The sequence below is a fragment of the Anas acuta genome, chromosome Z, assembly GCF_963932015.1.
Source record: "Anas acuta chromosome Z, bAnaAcu1.1, whole genome shotgun sequence".
In the NCBI taxonomy this organism is placed as follows: Eukaryota; Metazoa; Chordata; class Aves; order Anseriformes; family Anatidae; genus Anas; species Anas acuta.
Window position 1 is genome coordinate 73,720,136 of NC_089017.1, and position 22,125 is coordinate 73,742,260.

Genomic DNA, 22,125 nt, shown 5'->3' on the forward strand with positions numbered 1-22,125 from the left:
CTTATATTGTGAGGTGACTTACTAAGCAGAAAAAAACATGAAAAAATGACACTTGTGTTTCTCAACTTCCACATGCATCTGACATTTCTCAAACAAACACAATAAAATAACAGTATATTTAGTACTTATCTATGAAAGAAAAACCTGTGCCATTCTCATTTTGAAAAAAATCTTACAAAACTGGTATGATATATTTAGTCTTTTCATGTAACCCCAGTGTCACAGATATTAATATCTAAGAAGCCACCTGCTCTGTTATCAAACTGGTTTTAGTGTTTATTGAGCAACGCATTTCTAAACATAATTAGTTCCAAAACAAAACAGTAGATAACTAAAATTTCTGTAGTATATTGCCAACAGTTATTAATACAAGCTAAAGCCCATTATATTTTATTTTTTTCCTCCAAGTGATAAATATTATCCAGTTCATGCTTAAATAAACTACTGAGATCACTTCAGACATTACCTACTTAGAGAAAAAAAAGAAAGACTTCGGTCTTTCATGTATTGTTGTTTTCCACTACACAACAGCAATCATCTATATTTGCATTTCTTTAAATCCTGGAAATACTTTAAGATGTAGATTATGTGAAAATACACTTTAGAGTTATCTGTTCAATAAAACATTTAAACAGTTGTGAGTTAATACCTCAAAAAAAAAGGTAATTATGCCATATTGCACTTCATTAAACAGCACGTATTTAACATATATGCCATTGTATTTCATTATTTCATTCATCATCTCAATATGAAATAATAAAATATAACAATGAACTCATCTAAACACTATGGTGGCCTAAGCACAGCATCTAACTCTTAAATTCTGAGTAATTAACTTAAGCTCCCTTCAAACTTTACTGGTATGGTATCTCATACCTAAGTCTAAAGGAAGACCTCATTTACAGAAGACTTAACTTACACAGACTGTTTTAGAAAGCTGTGTTTCTTAACAGTGATCATTAAAAGAGCATCAGGATGATTTTTAAATATACGAGTTCAAAAGATAGTTCGCAACCTTGTAAACTTTTCCCAAAATGCAACTTTAATATATTTGACCAAAAACAATTCTTAAACCAAGCGTCGTTTTATGGGTAGGGATATTCAGCATAATTTGAAAATATACTTCCCAAATCTCTGTTATCCAAAGTACTTCATAAAGTTTGTAATAAAGAGTACTGACCTATAGATTTTAAAACACCCTATTTCATGTTTTTAACTATGGGCTCTGCATAAAGTATCTGGAAAAAAACAAGCAAACAAAAAAAATCATCATGATAATAAATTTCAATTGTACTGCAGATTCAGTTCCCTGTATATAAAATTAAGGATTATGCAAATTTAACTGTGACTGAAACGCTCTGTTAGGCAACAGCGGTGATTATTCAACTGTTTTAGGAACAGAGGAAATCAAAGAATTACAGAACAGAAATCTGAGGTCTATTTAAGACTTCCTTTCAGTGCTCGCCCTATGCTTCAGGACCTACTGAACAAATAATTCAGGAGAATACTGTGCTAAGTTAAGAGATTCCTTCTCCCCTCTGATTTTTTTATTTTGGTCACAAAAGACAACATGCCCGTAGACTTGAAAAAATATTTTTTAGAAAAATAAATTTATCTTTTAAGTTGATAAAATTCTGGAATTTTCAAATTATTCAGTCCACTGGAGTTTATGAACATGGCTGAGGAGAAAAAGATCCACCTTCAGTTCCTAATAAAATTCATAATATTTTTGGACTCACAGGAGAAAACCAAACATGTATTATTTTTAACTGCATGCATATTGAAAAAAATTGTAGTTTCCAGAGGTTATTTCAAGGTCTGAGTTTCTCTACATAAACCTTGAGTCGAGTTAAAAAAAAGGCTGTTGCTTTCCTTTGATATGGCCACTGATACACTTTCCGAAAGAAGACAGTCAGGTTTCCTAATCTACAAATAAAATTGGGTTACTTAAATGTTTTCAGATGAAAGGTAAGTTTTGCAGCTGAGAAATATCTCATTTATCATATACTGTATAGTCTCCTAAATGCCTTTCGAGGGAAAGGCTTGAGTACAACACCTGTTTAAAGTTTTACAACAATTGAATAATATGACATTGTCAGTTGTTCTCAACATTGAATTTTAAATACCTGTACAAGTACAGCAATTGAAACATGGAATTATTATGATCTCTCAACCCTGTCTGTCTTACCCACATTCTGCCACCAATGAAACGTAAACACAAAACTCTAAGTATGATTGCTGCTTCTGCTGCATTTACAGTTGTGATCAATAACTCAGTTCACTAATTGATTATTTCTTATGACAAAAGCCACCTTCACAAATTTCAGAATAATGGAAATTGCTCTAGAATTAATTCTTGACGTTACATTGACTGTTCTCAGTTGAAAGTATGGGGGCTACCAAATGATGATGGATCATTTCTGGTCCTAACATACTGAATTGCTAACTAGTCATGTAAGTTTTAAAGGATTTTCAGCATACCAGAGGCCTGATGTCATAAAACAAGAATTAAACAGTCTTCTGAAATCTCTTCTCACTCACCTAGCTTCCAGTGATCACAATGGACTGTTTCGTTAATACCTCTATCACTCTTTGCACCAACCCCCCTTCAACCAAAAAGCTTTAATGCCAATAATAAGTTATAACAACATGTTTATGGAGATGTTAACTCTAATATGAAGCCAAGTTTAGACAGAACTCAGCCTTCTGCATTGCCACTAACCCCTCAGACTGGACAGGATCACAACATCAGCCAGAAACCACACAGGTAATTAATTAAGTCAAGCCACTTTAGTATCAGGAAACAGTGACTTTACAAGGATTTCTACATCACCACCTACTCTGTAAAGAAGCCTCCAATAAAAGCAAGGTTTGTTTTATGTCACAGGAGAAAAAACACAAAAATAGTAAATAAATTTGCACAAAGTATTAGAAGACTAGCCCTAACCATTTGTTTCCTTTGTGCAATTCATGAATTCACGCACCTACCACTGGATAACAAATCACAGCTTCTGTTGCATCAGCTCACAAACTATCCAAAAGGTAGACATCTTTTTTTTTTTTTTTTGAGGTGATTAATTAAAATTTCTACAATTCAGGCTTCACTGTTCGAACAATGCATTTAAAAAAAAAACAAGTAGCTTTGTACGCAAGTTTCTGATTTCCAAGGATTTGTTTTGGTACACTTGGTCCTACATGCAAGGCTATGCTGTTCCAGGCTTTCCCAAATTTGCCAGTGTTTTCAGAAGTGCCACATGAATTTTAAACTTCCATTTCTCTAGCCTTTTTCTAACCCAAACAAACTACTAGAATTCCTTAAGAATTCTCTCCAAAGTATAGTATTATCAAAAAAAAAAAAAAGAACATTTGTTCCTTACTTAACACACGCTCAGGTACAATACTAAAAAAATTAAGTTAACTTTTCAGTTTGTTAAATGGAATTTAGCTTCTAGCATATGCTTTTTTTTGCATTTAGTATAATTGTAAGATCAGATAGAATAAAGAAAGTCTGAGTACTTCTATACATCATGCCAATGCACACATTAAATTTAGTTTTCACCTAGTACAATTGTACTTTTCCTCTCTGCCATATTTCCCTTTCAGTCACATAGGAAGGCTAGTGAGAAAACATAGGTAATGTGCTTCCAACACACACTCTGTTACAATCTCCTTCAGGTCCAAATGCTCAACTGGATCTCAAATGCTTGAAACAGAATAGGACAAGCATGAAAATGTTGGTTTGGGCTCAATTTATGTGAAAACAGCAGGTCAGAAAGAAGAAATCAGAAAAAGACCCCAACAGCCACTTGCATGTTCGTATTACTGAAGCAGAAAGCTGCCATGCAACCTAATGCTTATAAATTTCTCCAAGTGGTTTTGCCCTGAATGAATGACTAAACGAAAGCAGTGATTACGACTGCATTGAAACACCACTGTAAGAATGAAGTCTACCTTCCCACATAATCCATGCCAATATATAATTCACAACTCCACGTCACGCAGAGTTACAATCACTGTAGTATTATTTAAGTTGGTTACACCCAAGATTTGAAAGATGAAGCAAATAGATTGTTGCCACCAACACAGTAAAGAGTGCTTGTCTTTAGTATCTGAAGTCTTCCATTAGTTCATTAACCTCCTCCTCATTCTCAGAATCGGAGTCAAAGATGCTGGGTTTCATTAATTATTTCTTATGCAGCACCTGCCTCTGTCTCCCTCTGTCTCTTTCTCCCCCTCTGTCTGCCAAGATTAAACTGTAATTCCTGATTTCATCCAACCAAATGAGAAAAGGCTGCCTAATAACACAGCTAATATGTCATTAAAACGTGCACAAGAGCCAGCAGTGACCTTCTTGTCAGTACAGAGCAGATCAGAAAAACACTTTTTGTACCATGGGTCGTTCCACTAACAAGTAAGAGTCAACGGAGAAATACTTAGTCTGGAAGCAAGCTACTGCCAAGTTGCTTCTTTCCAGAATTTGTATCAACTCTGTCATCTAAGAAGTTCTTACTCATTATAAGGAAAATTTTGCATACCATTAATACTCCAGGCTGGTCAGAAAAGGAATATCTGCCCCTATTGTAAAGGCAGCACCTATTCTAACAAATATCAAAAAGAGAAGAGTATTAAGCATAGCCAGAACTGTCAGCCAGATATAACCTAGTTATATCTGAGAGTTATAACCAAGAGTTCAGGTTTTACATAAATAACATCACTAGCTACAGCTAACAGAAGGAAAAAAAAAAAAAAAAAAAGAGAAACAACAAAGAAATCACTGTAAGGCTCTGTGTTGAAAAGACATTCCACAGAGGGATCAATTTTGAATACTCAAGTGTTGTATCTTAGTGTGACACTTCAACCACTCATCAGCTGTTGACGGAACAGAGAAGTTGTACAAATTTATTTTGTAACTCGTCTCCCCATAACCTGCACTCCTCCAGGACCTTACTCAACTCCTTTGTTTCATCATCTCTCTCATATTTAAAAGGCAACTTTCCTCTCCAAAGCCTGGCTTGGTTTGTGAAAGCAGTTCCTTACTGTGCAAGCATCGACATCAGATACTGCTTTATCCAGTAAAAACAAACACAACAGTTGCTTCTCTTATGGTTTGATATTGCCTGTTTCCTAAAATACACTGCTTTTGTTTCCCTCATTTGCAGAAGCAAGTGTAGCTTTCCAGAGATCACTGAAAACACAGTACCATCTCCGCTCCTACAGCTGTCTACAAGTTGTATTTTCTATGGAATCTAAGAAATAAAAATCTGGAGTTATGAATTCATGCATGAAACTTTACACTAAATGACTACATACATTATTTAGTTAAGGCAGTATCAGACTAAACATACCAGAAAAGCGGGCGGTAAACTGCACGCTTCTTCAAAAATTATAAATACTATTTGTACAGAAAATGCATTGTAAGGCTGGGAAAAAAATTGTATTTGTTAACATGTCTTGGGTTTACAATAGCTACATACTGCATACGAGTATGAATTTTATGTTAACGTACATGTATTTTTTCCATAAATGGTTTGGAATAAATGTTTACAAGCAGCTGAGACCACCAAGTACGAAGAGCATGTACAGCATATACATTACCTGATGATAACGTTAGCTTATACAACCCTTTTTCCAAACGATAAATATTTATGTATTCTACAAACCAACAGTTCAGAGAATTCTATGAATTGCAAAACGATGTAAGCTATTTTGAACTCATAGAATGATTTAAGAAAACAGAAAAGGATACACTGCAAATGCCAAGACAAGCAGACACCACACTACGCTGATATTCATTTCTTGTGAGGGCTTCACAATACTGTAATAGGCTTCAGTCACCACATACACAACTGTAGCTGCAACAGTAAAATCCACCAGCCACTGATACTCAGGAAAGTAATGCAATGCTGAAAAATACAAATTTGCAAATGTTATAAAAATGTGATATTTTTAATTTTAATTTTATTGACATATGCAGTGATGATTAAAATTAGTTTTCAAGTAATTGATGTCTAGACAGATCCACATCATCGAAGTTAAGAGCATCAACAACGAGTCACGTTTTCCATTCAACAATCTCTCCTTTTAACCTGAGCCTCTCTCTTCACCTCTATTAATTGATACTGGGTTACTATTCAGTTATTTTTAATCCTACAAGACTTTTACAATTTTATCATCCCAGCCTTTAGACATTAACCCGATAATTTCAAAGAGCATACCTAATTCATATCTCAACATCACAGTGGAAAATGGCTCTCTGCTTAATTTTAGCTACAGTTTCTATGTAAGGGTTATGATTCTCATGTTCAAGATTAAATGTTCACTGGCAATTGCTTAATGTATATACACATACTTCCTCACTTTCGTAAAAATAAAAAAAAAGTAAAACACTCAGTTTGCTCAGGACACTTAATGCTATCATTTCAAACAAAAACAGTAACTGAAACTTCCAAGTACTTTTTTTTTTTTTTTAGAAAAAAAAAAGGTTCAAAAGAACTCTGCATTTCCGTTAAAGTTTTTTTCTGTGCCGTGTTGGATAATTTAAGCTGAGAAATCTTCTGCACAGCACTAAACTTCCTTTTCATGGTTATGCATATGCTTACCAAAATGTAAATAAGAAAACACATAGCACACATACAGAAGAGTCATATGGATATCTATGTAACAAATTAGTTATGATTAAGGAATCCAAAATAATGGTTTTCAAAAAGCAGCAACTATCAAAGCATCTAATGCTGCTAATTTCTCCACTGTCACTTTTGGTGTTTAAGCATTTTGTGGGGGTGAAAGGTCTAGGCTTCACTACAACACTGTTTCCATTTTAGACAAGCAGAAAGCCTTTGTTCTACCATCTGCCAATTGTCATTTTCTTGTACAAACCTATGATCTGTTTCAAATACACCACGATGCAATCCTTTTGGTGTTGTCTCATATTGCTATGTATGTCTGGAGCAACAATACATGCACTTTATGCTGGATTTCACCTACTCATCCTTTCCCGTAACAATGCAGTTAAGATGTCACCCATGGAACAACAAAGGAGACTTAGATCTAATTCTTGGTATTATCAACTGCACTTTTATATTTTCATTGTCTATAAAACAGATACTCCACCATTTATCGCAAATAAACATTTGACAGAAAACATCAGAATATATATTTAATGTATTATTGTCTGCATCTGTTTGCTCTTACCTATAGTGTCCCTTTCAGTCACAGACTTTGTTTCCAGATGAAGATCAATGTCCTTTGGAATGGTTAGAGGTTTGTTTTCAATATGACCATTATATTTCCTAGAACAATAAATAGATAAATACAATATACACAGTTAACACAATAACTTTTTTTTTTTTTTTTTTTACATAATGGCATTTCAAATTCAGAAGACCATTCTTCCTTTAAATGCAAACATTTTTATCTAGCTAGCTAAAAGCATTAATTCAACTTCAAATATGCGAATATCTCAAGAAACAACAAGGCATGTCAATAATTACTAGCTTTATCTCTGCAAGGCTCTTACATACTGCTGTGGCTACACACATGGGTCTCAGTACGTAGTAGAACAAGACCTGGTGAGAAACTTCTACTCCAGACTAATTTTCTCTGAAAGGTCGCTTTCACTGTTCAGGCTGCCAGGGAGCTATAGAGTAGTCTAAGAAGTTATGCCAGTCTCAACAGTTTTGTGATCTGAGCACAGCTACACAGCAGAACGTATCTTTCCTGATAAACAAGCACCCTGACAAAAATCAAAGCTAAATTAAGACTCCGCAGTTGAGGTCTAGGCGAGGTTCCTCTCCACACTAAAATAAACAAACAAATTTCCCAAAATAGTATTAGGCCCATCGGGGCCTAATATAGTATCAAGAGTGTTGCCTCAACTGGACTAACCTAGATCCTTGAAAGATATCTTACCGGCCATCAAGCAAAGTGAACTATAAGACAGTTTTTTAATCTAAAAGGTCACGTACAGAAATACTATAGTCTTATTTCAATTCACATCCTGGTTATGAAAACAATCAAAACCAATTATCATAGTATTATGAGCAATCCCAGACATGCAGTAGACCTTGAAAAGCAATCATCCATCTTTGGGAAGACATACAAAGCTATGCGTATTGCGATGCAGTGCCAGGGTTCAAAGCTGCATTCCAGGTTTTAACCACTCCTGCAGATACACAAAGGCTTCAAAAGGAGTTGCACACGAAATTTATTTGCTCCTATCACGTAAGTAGTGGTGGACAACTTATTTATATGAAGGGAAAGACTAAGGCAAGTAACAGGTGATCCTCACAACGCTAAACCCTTCCTGGCTTCCAAAACTAAAGCAACTGGGGGATAATCTGAGACAGGGATTGCATCTTCTGAAACCACCATTTTTCCTAACTGACATGAATTTGTCGAATTCCTTTCTGAATCAGTCTGAAATGTGTTGACCTGTGCTGTGTCTCATGGTGGCATGTTGTATCATTCACGTCCCAAATGAAAGAGTCCTGACACATACTTTACTAACTTCATTCACCACCTCCTTGTACAACACAGCAGTAAATTTACTACTCCCTATCCACTCCCTGTGCATAGTGGATACACACCTGTAGCTACACCCTCCCTCAACCAGTTCCCAGACTAGTAAACTTTACACTCCTCTTCCTTGTGAGGAAGCCTTACTTCGACATCATCATTCCCTTTTTCCAGTTCTACAGAATCAAATTTCAAATATGGTATAAACAAAAATATGTCATATATAATATGAAGTTATGTTTCCCAAATTGCTAGTTAGAAGTAACAGTTTGAAAGAAGCTTCCCCCCCCCCCCCTTCACCCCAACAGCAGACAAATAAACAACAGAAAAGATATTTAGAGCAACAAGTGCAGGTTTATCTGGAGCTCTGGAACTACATTAACATCATAAATCTTTAAAATAAGCCATACCACTACACTTTAAACTCAGGATGCTTGTAAAAGAGCTTGAAAAAAGTTAAGTTACATAAAATGGGCTGAAAGATCATCACGAACATAGGTAAAACTTTCTTCATCACTAAATATATAAAAAAAATAATTGAAACAGATCAAAAAATTCTTTCCCAGGTTAAAAAAAAATAAAAAAAAAAAACAATAACCACAGAACTCAAAAACCCCAAAATGGCTAGAACAAAACAGCATCCTTTGCCAGACTTTAGAAGAGCACCTCTGAAACGAGAAAAAGGAGAGGGATTTTCCATAAAAACAACAGCTACTAGGATAAACATTAAAAAGAAAATCAATCGTGAACGTACTTTTAAAGAATAAGATCCTCCCAGCTATCGTGTGAGCTGAGAATACAAGCAGAAGGCATCAATAAATACTATTTTTTCAGATGATACTGATATTACTATCACCTAAAGCACACGAATTTTAATGTACAAACTGCAATATAAGGATGGAAATACAAATCACTACCCCAAAATTTCCTGTACCCAAGTCTAAATGAGAACTTGCTGCACTGCCCAGCTGCTTGAGTGCCCAAGCTTGTGTGCGCTTCCCTGCCCCGGCTATACTCATGTTCTGCTGTGTGCCCCCAGGAGTACCATCATCGTGATGAAGATAAGCATTTGGATAACTGAAGTCATTTCAGATCAACTAAATTCCTACACTTTAGTCATCCCAAGGGACCCATAATCTAAGAGATATAGAACATACCCAGGATGTCTAACAGCTTTAATTCTAAGTAATTCATAGTAGCTACGGACCTTTTCATTAGCCTAACAATTTAACACAACACAAACAACTCTGAAACAAAAATCCACCTAATATTCATCTGCTATGATAACCTATAGCATAATATTCTGAAATGTAATATGCATTCAGTAAAACAGACTAATAAAATACAAGTTCACACAACAGCTGTGTTTTCAAACAAGTTCCTGGGATCTCCTTTCACCATTTTTCTTATTACTTCAAACTGAAAAATTACTGAAGGAACAGGCACTATATTTCACAAAAGTAAAAGCTTGATGAAAAATATTCTTTAACCTGAAGAGACAAGAAAAAAAAAATCAAACGTGTTGTTGTTTCTCCTGCTCTGTTTCACATCTCCTTGGTTCAACAGAGCACTGCATTCCAGTTGGTGCAAACTAAAGAAGTATATCCAAGCCAATTCAATAGGAACAGTTCCTACTTTAACAGTAGGACAGTAGTTCTCCAACAGCAGCAGCTTCTTTAGATGGAACAGAGGTATACTGATTGACTGAAAAGTAAGGATATTTTTATTTTACGAAGACAAAGCAAAACAAGCAGCATTTAAGCCTCTGTATAACCCTCCTGCTTCCTCTGAGGTTTCCTATCCACCTGTTGTTAATGACGTTTACCTGAACACAAGCAACTCCCTATTACAAATGTATTTTCTTGGTTACATATTAATGTAGTATGATAATTATGTCAATTATAATAATAATAGACACCAACAAGATTTGACTGCCTAGACAAAAAAATATAACATCACATTTGAAACGTTAAATGCAATGGCTTAATAGTTGAAAAGGGACTTAACATATGTGTAGGTGGCTTATGATACAGGTTCTTATTACGTTTCACAGTAAATTTTCCAAAGACTATGAAGTTTAAGATTACATGAACTTGTCCTGCTTTCACTCTGCAGAGCGTGCAATTGCTCTGTTGAAAGTAAGAACACGGGCACATGCTTTGAATGGAAGACTGGCAATGCTAAGGTAAGGCATTAGCAAAGTAGAATTATTTTGTAATGTGATTTTTGTTTAAGGCTCCTATTCATGGACTTAAAATTTAGTTAGGTAATTAAAGTTATCTTATATATAGATTAGTATTACAGACTAAACGGACAGTTACAAATTTTATTCACAATTTTATGCACAATATTTTTTTTTGTTTCAACTTGTTAACAGAAAGCTGATAGATGAAAGTGAGGTCTAATAACGCAGGTGTTAGGAATAGTAAGAGAGCCATTCATACTGGAATAAAAGACAAAGGACTGCAGAAAACCTCACAGATCACCAAGAAGAAAGACAGAATGTTTCTGCATTTTGTTGTTTGGTTTTAACACAGCCAGTTCAGAAATTCCGCACCACAGCAAGCTCTAACAGACCAAGCTCCACCTCCTCCAACTGCTCTTGCTGCTGTTGTACTTTTGGTGAAGCAGTTCCAGATCCTCGCGACTGAACAGGAGAAACCTGTTTGCACCTGAAGTTGAAGGACAGCTCTGTCATCCCTAGGTTAAATAAGCCCAGCTCTTCTAGCCTCCTCTTGTAGACAGGCTGTTTCATGGATGATCCCTGCAGCCCTTCAGTTCACCTGTTCAAGTCTGAATTCAGTTTTCTTGAACATGAGTGATTAGAACTGTTCACAGTAATCCCGGTCAAGTTCTATAAAAGTGCCCTGTGCAAGAGGATTAATATTTTCCTCCCTTCTCCTAGAATATACCTCACCTAATACATCCTGGGAGCACATTTACCTCTTTCATAGCTGTCTAGGAGTAGTGGCTCAGTATAACCCTGTATTCAACTAGTACACTCAGATCTTTCTGCTTTTGCTTCAAGATGAAGGGCTTCAGTCCTACAGAAGATTTGCTTTCCTCAGTCTCCATGAACTGAATAGATTCATTAAAAAAGTCCTTAGCAATTTTACATGCTACTTTTAAGGACTGAGATTCATCTGATCCTGCACAATTTGGACATGTTTAACACTCTCTAAAGTGAAAAAACAATTCAGTACAGAGCTGTGGAAATGTCAGCACTGTAGTCATATGCAACATGAAGTTTTAGAGCCACAAAGACATAAATTGACAGCAAAGTTGTTTTATGAATCATATAAAAATATGGGGGGGGGGGAGGTAGGGAATGACAAATATTTACCTATCTTTTTTGCTCTTCCCTCTTTGTTTCCCTGCAAGAATCCGTAGTTCTTCTTCAGTAGGATGTTGATACCATCGTAAACTAATGAAAAAGAAGATCTCATGTAAAACAGTGTCAGCATTAGCAACTTCATGATTTAAAAAAAAAAAAAAATATATATATATATATATCAACACAGATCTACATGTATATTGAAACAACAATCATTTGCAACATCTAAGCAAAATAAGTGCCAGCACTGTCTGACCCAAACAGCCACAGCTAAACTTCCAGGATGAGTCACTAATTAGATACCATTAGAAAGCTTTAACATTATCCTTCGCAGCATGCCCTTCACTTCTCAAAACAAGTAACTATTATCAGTCTTTCTTCTTACACAGACCAGATCATTATATCTGTGTTTCTGTCCTAACCAACACCCCCTCACAGATAACTTCAATCTAACTAGAAAAAGGAAGAAACGAACACCATGGCTTACAAAAGCACAGATACTTATAAATTAAAAGTATGTAACTGTAGCCTAGAAAGATGTTAGCATATTTCATTATTTCAGTTATGGATTTGATGCTTAAGTGTTACTTTAAAAAAAAAAATCACTAATTTTCATGTATCTGAGCTGTAAGACTTTCCTCTTTCACAAGTCACTGCACCATTCCCTTATTTAAAAGACAAGTGGTAGCAAGGGAGTTCTGAAGAGTGATGGTTCAGTCTCAAAGATTTATCCTTATTTCTATGCAAGAACCATGGTAGCTGAAGTAAGGTCTTTCCCACATGGTAAAAGTGGGCTGCCCTTCACATTTAGGATGACTATCACTCTGATTTCCATGCTGAAATGCTAAGGTAGAGGAGCCTAACTATAAACAGCAGACTTGGAAAATTTATCCAAATATATGTGTAAGTCCTTTTCTGGAGAAAGCCGCTGTTTTGTGTTACAGGTTAACGCAGGGTAATAATCAGAAACAGCCATAACCATCAGTATTACTCTGGTTAAAAAAAAAAAATCTCATCGAGTAGGGCCACTCAAATCTAAATCAGTGAATTTGAGATTATTATAGCCAAAATTCTTTACCTGTTTAAGTATCCTTGATTGGTGTTAGTATACTAAACAACAACTTGGTCTTAATTACCCTACAAGATTATATTGCAAGTGATTCATAGTTACAACTAACAGGATACAAGAGGGTTCTTTTACAAAATAAACCTTACAGCCTCCAATTTAAATGTTAAAACCAAAAAGATTTCAAACATTTTCGTAAAAGGTAGAGCTGAAAAAATATTTAGTTTGTATTTGCATTGGCTTATGCATGTTTAAAGCTGAGACAACCCTGTAACTTTGACAGATTCGAATTCATCTCAATAGCAAAACCAGCACAGACATGTCCTAGTTAATTTAAATACTATCATTAATAAATGCAGAACAGAACACCATTTTTCTCCTGTCTTCCTACAGTGGTGTGGAAATAGAAGAACAGAAGAGGCTGAGCAACCTAAAAGCAACACTTTGGTAGAGACACTTTTACTAGTTAAAAATGAAAAGGCCTATGCAGATACTTGGGCCGCAAATTGATTTACTTAATAAATGTGAATATTCATATTCTGTTCAAGCTCTGAAAGCAGCATCATTTGAAAGAGTTTGCATTCCTTCTCAAATATAAGTAAATTGTTTTTCAACAGTCAATACTTGTTCAGTCTGCAACCAATTCTTAGGGTGGATACAAGGTGCTCTTAGATTGTGAAACACCTTTCTTTCTTTTAATGGACTCTGAATGCGCACATGCAGTCACCTTGAGACGAACTTTTCTTAGACAACTTAGAGATGCTGACTTTACTGGTAACGTGTTTATCCTCCCTCCCCTTTGGGGAGAGCTCTCTCTGGTAGGTATTTCTGATGACTTCACTTAGAAAAGCCTCCAACCTCTTTGGAAGAAAAACATTTAGGGCAAATAACTTAAAACCACAGATTAGCTGAAATATACTGACAAGAGGAAGGAGGAAAAGGTGGTAACATTTCCGAGGAAAGCCTGACTGCAGCATGTGTGGTGTACATGTACATGTGTATAACACTCTCCATTGCCCCACTAACACAGGTCTGTCAAAAAAACACTTGTTTGCAAGTGTTCATCTCTAAAGAAAATATGTTAATGTAAGCTTGTCAGCTAAAGTAAGAAAATAAGACATTTTTCCTTCTGACAGTTGAATTCAGATTCCTGTTTCAGCAAAGCTTCTGGCTTGTTTTCGTTTCTGGAAGACAGAAATATTTCTGTCTCTTCACACAGTTCTTGTATTCTGAGGGTTATTCACAATGACTGAAACTACAATGCACTAAAATAGTTACCAGATAAATAGAGCACTGAAAAGCAACAGTGATGAGATTTTCAAGGTTACTAGTATGAAAAGCAGTAACAATGCTCCCATTGACTTCAGTGGGAGCACAACTACAAAAAAAAAAACTTGCTTTATGTACTTATCAATCTGTAGGTGTGCAAAGATAAAGAGAAAAGGATGACAAAACATATTTGAACACCAAACCTTTCCCTTTCACTGGCACAAGGTATGCCTTAGAACAAGAATCTGAAAATGCCAAGAAGAATGAAGAACAAGGGTTTAATATTGAACAAGTCTTTTTAAAAAATACAATATTTAAACTCTGAAATCAAAATTTAAACTAATGCTTTAAATGTTAAATAAAAGTAGTAAATATTGTTTGAATTATCATTGATAAAAGCTCAAGAGTAGTAACACACCATAAAAAACAAAGGTTGCAGTTTCACATTACTAAAAATTGTGAAGAGTTCACTTACAAAGTAATAATACTTCAACAATGAAATTTCTCATAACAATTAAGAGTACGATTCCTCTTTGTATCATCTGCCTGCCAACAGATCTGTTTTCCATTCCAACTAACAATACTTATATCACATTTAAACAAGAGTTATTTTTCATTTCCCATTATCTTTGTGTTGAAAAGAGGAAAATTAAAAAGAAAAAAACACCGTTAATTCCAAGATGCAGAGGTAAAAGGGTGAAAGGGTGGTGGAAAATTGCACAAGACCAGTTAAGAATCCTGCAGAGCACATTATTATTCAAAGATATTCCTACAGAACTCAAAGAGTAGAGATTTTGTGTTCTCAAGATTTTAACAATTACGAAAGACAGCATACTACCTTCTAATCATACAAAAGTGTTTTTCTTCCCAGAAGAAAAAAAAGAAGCATTTTCTTTTCATTTTTATTTTTTAATATTTAAGATACTGATTTATATTCAAAACAGCTGCTGCTTTTAGTTATTATGGATACAAACACACAGGGAATGCTCCCCTTGCAACTCATTATATCTGCTTGATCTATTGTTATGAAAGTACTATACTGAAATTTATACTAATCCTGTCCTATGAAGTATTAAAAAAAAAACAGGATTCTTAATAAATGCCTACATACTCTGTATATTAGCAGGTGCATTGTTAAGCATATATTCTTTAGAGCTTTGTATTTAGTTTAGCTTCTCAGTATGCAGCCTTTGTCTTTAATAATGTAGAAGCTGGACAACAGCTAACTTTATGGCTGATACAATTAACAGCACAAACAAGACTGTCCATTTCCAGCAGCACTGCTGTTACACCTTAAACCTGTAAGTCAGGTGTCACAGTCCTGTGTAAATAAAGTTCAAGAACAGCGGATTGCTTTCTTGGAAAGTAATTAAACTAAATTGGTACATATTCACAAGCAGTGTAGCAACTGTTTTTTTTTGTTTTGTTTGTTATCTTACCTGCCACTGCAGAGAAGCCATCGAGCAAGAGAATAATGAGGTATGATCTTCTGTATGACACTAGCCATTACCATGGTCACCACCAACTGTACACCTATCACACCCTGTAGAGGAATAAGTTAAACAACAAGTGAGTATGTGTTTAAAAAGTGCTGATGAACCTTTTTGTTTTTACACATTAAAAGCATCTTCATATCACAGGGATAACATTTTTTCATTTCTTTTTAAACTAGACAGGAAAAAAATAAGTGCTGTACCAGTTTTCAATAAATCACATGGACCTTGCCATCATCAGGTATGTGTATCATCTAAAAACAGAAGTGTTGGTGGATCACAAGGCTAGTAGCATCAGCAACTCTCTGACAGATGATGCTGCCTGCACCAGAGTGCCTCTGCTCACCAGGTTGTAAAGCTACATCTTGACATGGCACTCCACGGTACACCACACCTCGATGTTACATCACCGACTATAATCTTGCTTTTTGTGGTCATTTCAGTCCTGGCATGATTTAAGAGCTGACACCAAACAAACCCACTGGAACTAAGATTTTACAACACCTATGTTTCGAAATTTCAGCATTCTATTAGTACAGAGCATTTGCTCCTCACTGAAATGAAGGAGCATATGGTAAAGGGAGGGGAGGGTGCACAGGAATAGACGTAACTTCAGTGTATCACACAAATCTTGATCAAGATTTGGCACGTGAGCAGGGCCAGCAGTACTCTCACCCCTCGTCACTCAGCAAGCTGTAATTCTGACTGTTAGCTCTTGCTTGTTTGTTGTTGCTTTATTAAGCAATAATAAACTTCTCAAGCATAACATACGAAAATATGTTCAAAATTATATATTGATAATATATATTAAAATAACAATAACGATATATTGTTATAATAAAATAACAATGAATACAATGTTGCATCACTTTACTTTAATCCTGCACATGAAATTCTATAAATTAATACCATGTTAAAAACACGAAGTACGTACATTTTATTTTCTTGTACTTCCAAGGCTTTCAAACTTAACATATAACAAGCAATAGAAGAAGAAAAACTATCCAACCGATATGAGTAAAGTTCACCAAAACACAGCTCTGAAAAGACATCAGCCAAATAAGCTATTCCCACTCTTTCAAACTATTTTGGGGAATACTTTCTTGTGAAATGGAGTATACGTGCATTTTCAATTAGCACACGAAATACTACATTTAATAAATGGTATGTACATGTTTATCTTTCCATTGATTCTTAGACATCATGTTTTGGATATTGCTAGTTACTAACAATGCCTTGAAGAGAAAATATTTCTGTCTGCAGTTGTAGAAGTTGGGAATTACACTTCAGTAGCTCTGTATTGATATAACGTGTAATAGAAGATCAAGAGGTACAAATATTTCTATATACAGAAGCAGTATGCCATTAACCAGCGGCAAAGAACGCATAGATGGGCTCACTTTTTTAAAAAAATCTTTTCTTTTTTTTTTTTTTAACATTTAAATGGAATATTCTGTATTGTGCACGTTGCCTTTTGTCCTTTCACTGGGCACCACTCTTAAAAAGCCTGGCTCCACCTTGCTAATTCCCCACCCCAGCTCCCATCACGTATTCATACCCCAGGACAAAATCCCTCCCGAGCTTTCACCAGGCTGAACGGTCCCAGCTCTTTTAGTATTATATATAAAGCCCCTTTTGGTATTTCAGAGTCTCCTTGTTGCAGCCTCATTTGAAAGAGCAGGATTGAATGGCAGTCCTCGCAAGGCTTGGTAGCCTCTTCATTACATCACAAATGCGAGCCCACAGCAGGCAGCAAACCTCTCTGTAAGTGTCCAGACAGCAAACGGGCACATCAGGGCCTCTGAGAAAGACCTCTCCAGTTATGAAAACCCTCTGCATTTTTTTGGTGGTACTGGTCCTAATACAGGTGGTTGGTTGGACCTACTTTGTAAATGACCTGACCCCAACTCAACCTCTTGCTTACTTCCTACGCCTGAGTTTTGCAATGAGCTGTATGTTCACCCCCATGTTTCATGTCCTGCATATCAGCATCGATTGTTCTTGAGCTTGAAAGAGGTGATCCCTGAAAGTCAGCCAGCTTTCACACACCCCTCTTCTCTCCAACACCATGCTCCACAGGATTCTTCCAGCTGAGGCCTAAACAAGCCAGAGTCTGGTGTCCTGAAGACTAGCTCTGAACCTGCTATTTGCCTTGTTTCCTTCTCCCAGCATCCTCAAGCCTACCATCCGATGGTCACTGCAACAAAGGCTGCTGCGGCGTTCACATCACTGACCACTTCTTCCTTGTTTGCACGTCTGAGGTCCAACAGAGCACCCTTCCTCATCCCCTTCTCAGTCACCTGTGTTAACAAATTGCCACCAATGCACAGCAAACACCTCCTGGATTGTTTGTATCCTCCTGTGTTCTTCAGCAGATGCTGGTGTGGTTGAAGTGCCCCGTGAGAACCAGTGCCAGCAGCATGAGGATTCTTCCAGCTGTCCGAAGACAGGCTTATCTTCCACGCCTTTGTGAATAAGATGTTTGTGCACAGCAGGCACTTGCACCACACATATTGCTCAGCCCTAGTACAACTCACCCCTAAGCTCTCAGACAGCTCATTCCTCATCCCATGGTACACCTCCACGCATCCCTGCTGCTCTCAAGCAGTGAGTCTTCCTCACATCCCAATGATCACAGCCACACCAACCCCTCGCGTCCATTTTGTTCCCCATGCTGCAGGCGTTACCATACAGTCACATCAGGAATGCACCAATTGCCCAGAAGAGGTAAGACAGCTTCTCCCCCTTAATGCTGACCTCATTACTTGTGTACAGGTATTTCCTTATTTATGTACATCAGTGGGCCCCATTCTGCCCTGATCAGTTGTTTTCAAAGACTTTCAAACCACCGCTTCCTCCTCTTGATTTGTGAGTCACCAGCTCTTTCCTCCATCAGTGCTCAACTAAAGCTCGCCTCACCAGGTTCACCATCCTGTTAGCAGAGATGCTTTTTACCCCCACTCGATCAGGTGGATGCAGTTTCCTCCTCACAGTCTTCAATCTTCAGACAGGAGTCATAAAAGTCTCCAGCACGGTCATGAAAGTCAGGTCCAAGCCACAGACACCTGCTACATAACCAGCAGTTAACATAATTTTTGTTTAAATAAACCACAAATTGTGTTGTCAATTCTGCCTTTATGAAAATCATAGATCAGTTGTTACAGGCGATGTCCAGCATCATCTTTAATGAAACAGGACTGAAGAAGATCGATAGCATAACCTACCTTTTTCCATTTGCAACCACTTAGAATAAATTTTATCAAACATTTCATAATGAGGTTTCAAGTGCCACTTAGAAGTATTTCCTACGTTGTTGTAACTTGAAATAAGATGTTTGGGTTTTCTTCACCTATTAAAATTTCCTTCAGTACTCAAGCCTCTCTAGCACCCTTGAAATTTCAGCTGCTCCTTTACATTACTCTCATCACGTACTTCGAAAGACTTTACTTTTGCTTATGATCCAGCTTAGTCCTGAAATCTCTGTGTATTATTTTAAACTCTGCATTTTTATCACAGATTTTTGGCGTCTTGAAGCCATGCAACTAAAACGACTCAAAACCATTCCCTACCTAAGGGGATGTATAACTAAAATGAAAGGAAACGTTATTAAAATAAGCTGCCTGCATAATATAATTAGTATGTTTAAATTACTATATAGCTCGTCAACTATATACCCTTTTTACAAAAACCTGTTTACAAAACCATACTTGTTTACAAGTATGTTTAGATACTTGTTTAAGCTTGTCTACAAAACCTTACATTTCTAAAACCAAGCATTTATTCTGACCATCTTACGATAAGCCTAAGCATTTCTCATATTCAAATAATGGGACGGAAACACCACTGTCCCTTGACCACGCTTGTTTGCTTAAGTCTTCAACTAAAGACAGCTAGGAGGAGAGAAAATGATGCATATCAAGGCAGTTAAAAACAAAACAAAACACCACCACAACGTAGGAAGTCCACTAGCTGAGTTAAAATGCTTACAAATCAACAGATTATTTAGAAGTATCCCTAGAGAAACACGTTTCTTTTCTCAAGTGAAGGCTGCAAGTTGTAACCCATCCCATTAGGATCATTCTGTCCTAAGCAACTGAATGCCTCTCTGCATCCTCCCCGCTCCCTTTTGGCAGGAATTCACCATGCTCATTCCCATAAAGGTTGCTCCTGTGTTCCTTAAAAACAGAAGCACCTGCAAAAATATTTCAGTTTGCAGCTGGAAATAACCTAGCAGGTTTTTAGGAATAAAAAAAAAACAAAGCACATAAGAGCAGCAACAATACTGCTAACTCCGACTTTACGTTAGACTTTGAGACAGGTATATAGCCTTCTGGTATCTTTCTACGTTTCAACCAATTAAAAATGGATATACTCATTCATGCAATCAGTGCATTTTTCTCTTGATTTCTGAATGTGTGTAATCAACCAAAAGCAGTAGGTTACCAGAGAGAAGCTGTCACATGAAATTTAAAAAAGTGAGTGGGCAGTATGCCCACTCAAAATAACACAACATGTGCAGAGCACAACACTGTGCCAACGCTTCTACCTGCACATACTTACACACTACTCATTCACACGTGTAGTAGTACTCTCTAGAAGAGCCCACACCATCCCAAACCATCTCAAATTGCAACATGAGGTCACAGCACTTCTCCCTCACAGGAAACCACAAACTAGAGAGCTCATTCCAATAAGGGCCCTGTCTAGAACAAATCTCACACATGCTTTCAAGCCTTCCTATTACCACTAATATCAGTTTAAATACACAGCCACTCATTTCAGGAATATAAATGCAGACTGGGTATTGGTGGGAACCAATTCCCGATTCTCTGTTGACACACTTTACAGAATTTAGCATTTTGCCAGAAATCCACAAATTAAAAAACAAATTAGCCCTCCTTAACAGAATACGACAAATATTTGAATGTTGTTGTTGTTGATAAATATTTGAGACATTGTTCGAGGACAAACCAATTTTACAAGAAAAAGTCTTTCATAAAAGGCATTTTAGAGATGAGCAACTGCTGCACGGATTAAGTAAATGGTACGAAGTACCAGAACAGTTTGTGGAAAACAGAAGAATGTGAGCTCATCTCCTACAACTGCAGCATCCTCTGATTCCACATAGGTCCACATACCTGCCGTGCTTTAGCTCTGCAGCTTGCAATTTGGAACCCAAATTCAAGACACTGGAGATGTAAGTCAGTATCTTGCTGATCAGAAAAGCGTTTCTGCCAATCTGAACAGGGCTGAGAAGCACTCAGCCCTAAGGAACGACTGTCCAGTTTCTCTGCAAAAGAGAGGCTGGCAAGCAACCCCAGGGTCAAAGATGAGACTGGAACAGAACAACCAGTGACTACAAGGTCTAATACATTTTAGACTTGTTGAAATTTTCTTTCAGAGGAAGATCCTAGTCAGAGGTGGTTTAGAAGTCTCAAGCACTTCCAGGGACCTTGACAATTCCAGGACCTTGCAAGAAGTATGGAATTATTTCTTTCGCTTGTGCAACATCGCACACATTTTACAAGAAATTTTTAATAAAACATAACAGTTTGAATGCCAAAGTGGCCTACAAGAGAGGTGTTAGCAGCTACACTAGAAGGTAAAATAGCCAGGCTCTTAAAGCCTTCAAAAATGATGGTAAGCCCAAAAGGCAATACGGCAAGTTTGAATAAAGTATAACCTAGACTTTGGCCTTCACAGTCTGTACCTCTAGCACCATGTAAGTCGAGACGCTGTTGGTGATAATTAGGAGAACAAAAAGCAAGAAAAAGTAATTATGATAACGTTACAATACTATCTACAAGTGATGTGTACCTATAATACAACTATGGTTCTCTCATAATAGCGCCAAAAGAAAAGAAAAACAAACGTTTATAAAAGTCGTACTTCTAAAGGACGTTTTTCTATTCATCATGAACTTATTTACAGAACATGCAAAACAAAGGTAACCGAGGTTGATGCCAAGGCATGACTTCAGCCTCATTTTGACCTTGCCCAAGGTTATTCTTGCAGCACCACGTCAGGGTTTTACCTTGTCTTCTGCCCTCCAAGGCTTTGTCTCATCACACCCCTGCGTACTACTAATTCAGTGCCCAGCTTTGCTCAGGACCTTAAAGCTACTTGTCTGTAACAACATCCAGCTCCAGCCCTGCACAGCGGTCTGGGTCTGAGGCCAAGAGCTGCTCGCAGCGTGGGGACTGCTGAGAACGGTGTTCCAGCAATAAATACCACTGCGTGCCCGAGAGTGCAGCTAGGAGAATCCAGCCCACAGCTTCACATTCAGAAACGCAGTGTCAGCCACTTACTTCTTGAAGTGGCAAGTCTTGCAAGAGCAAGACTTTTTCGTGACTGCACTGGAGTATCCTACAGATGTTGATGCAGGTCACAGCAAACTCTCTGTGTGGCAGCACACAAACTTACTTGAAAATCCATGACCTTTTTGGCAA

General features: G+C 36.9%; 1 protein-coding gene across 2 annotated transcripts in view; it reads right to left on the reverse strand.

Moving 5' to 3' along the window:
• The window catches only part of TMEM161B (transmembrane protein 161B), a 44,160-nt gene that overhangs the window by 18,536 nt on the left and 3,499 nt on the right, over positions 1-22,125 (reverse strand). For both annotated transcript variants that reach the window (XM_068666274.1, XM_068666273.1), the window contains exons 2-5: positions 15,623-15,726; positions 11,858-11,938; positions 7,192-7,289; positions 5,747-5,903 (exon numbers count right to left, since the gene is read on the reverse strand). In XM_068666274.1, the coding sequence (XP_068522375.1) occupies positions 5,747-5,903; positions 7,192-7,289; positions 11,858-11,938; positions 15,623-15,726 (440 nt within the window). The remainder of the gene's footprint in view (positions 1-5,746; positions 5,904-7,191; positions 7,290-11,857; positions 11,939-15,622; positions 15,727-22,125) is intronic.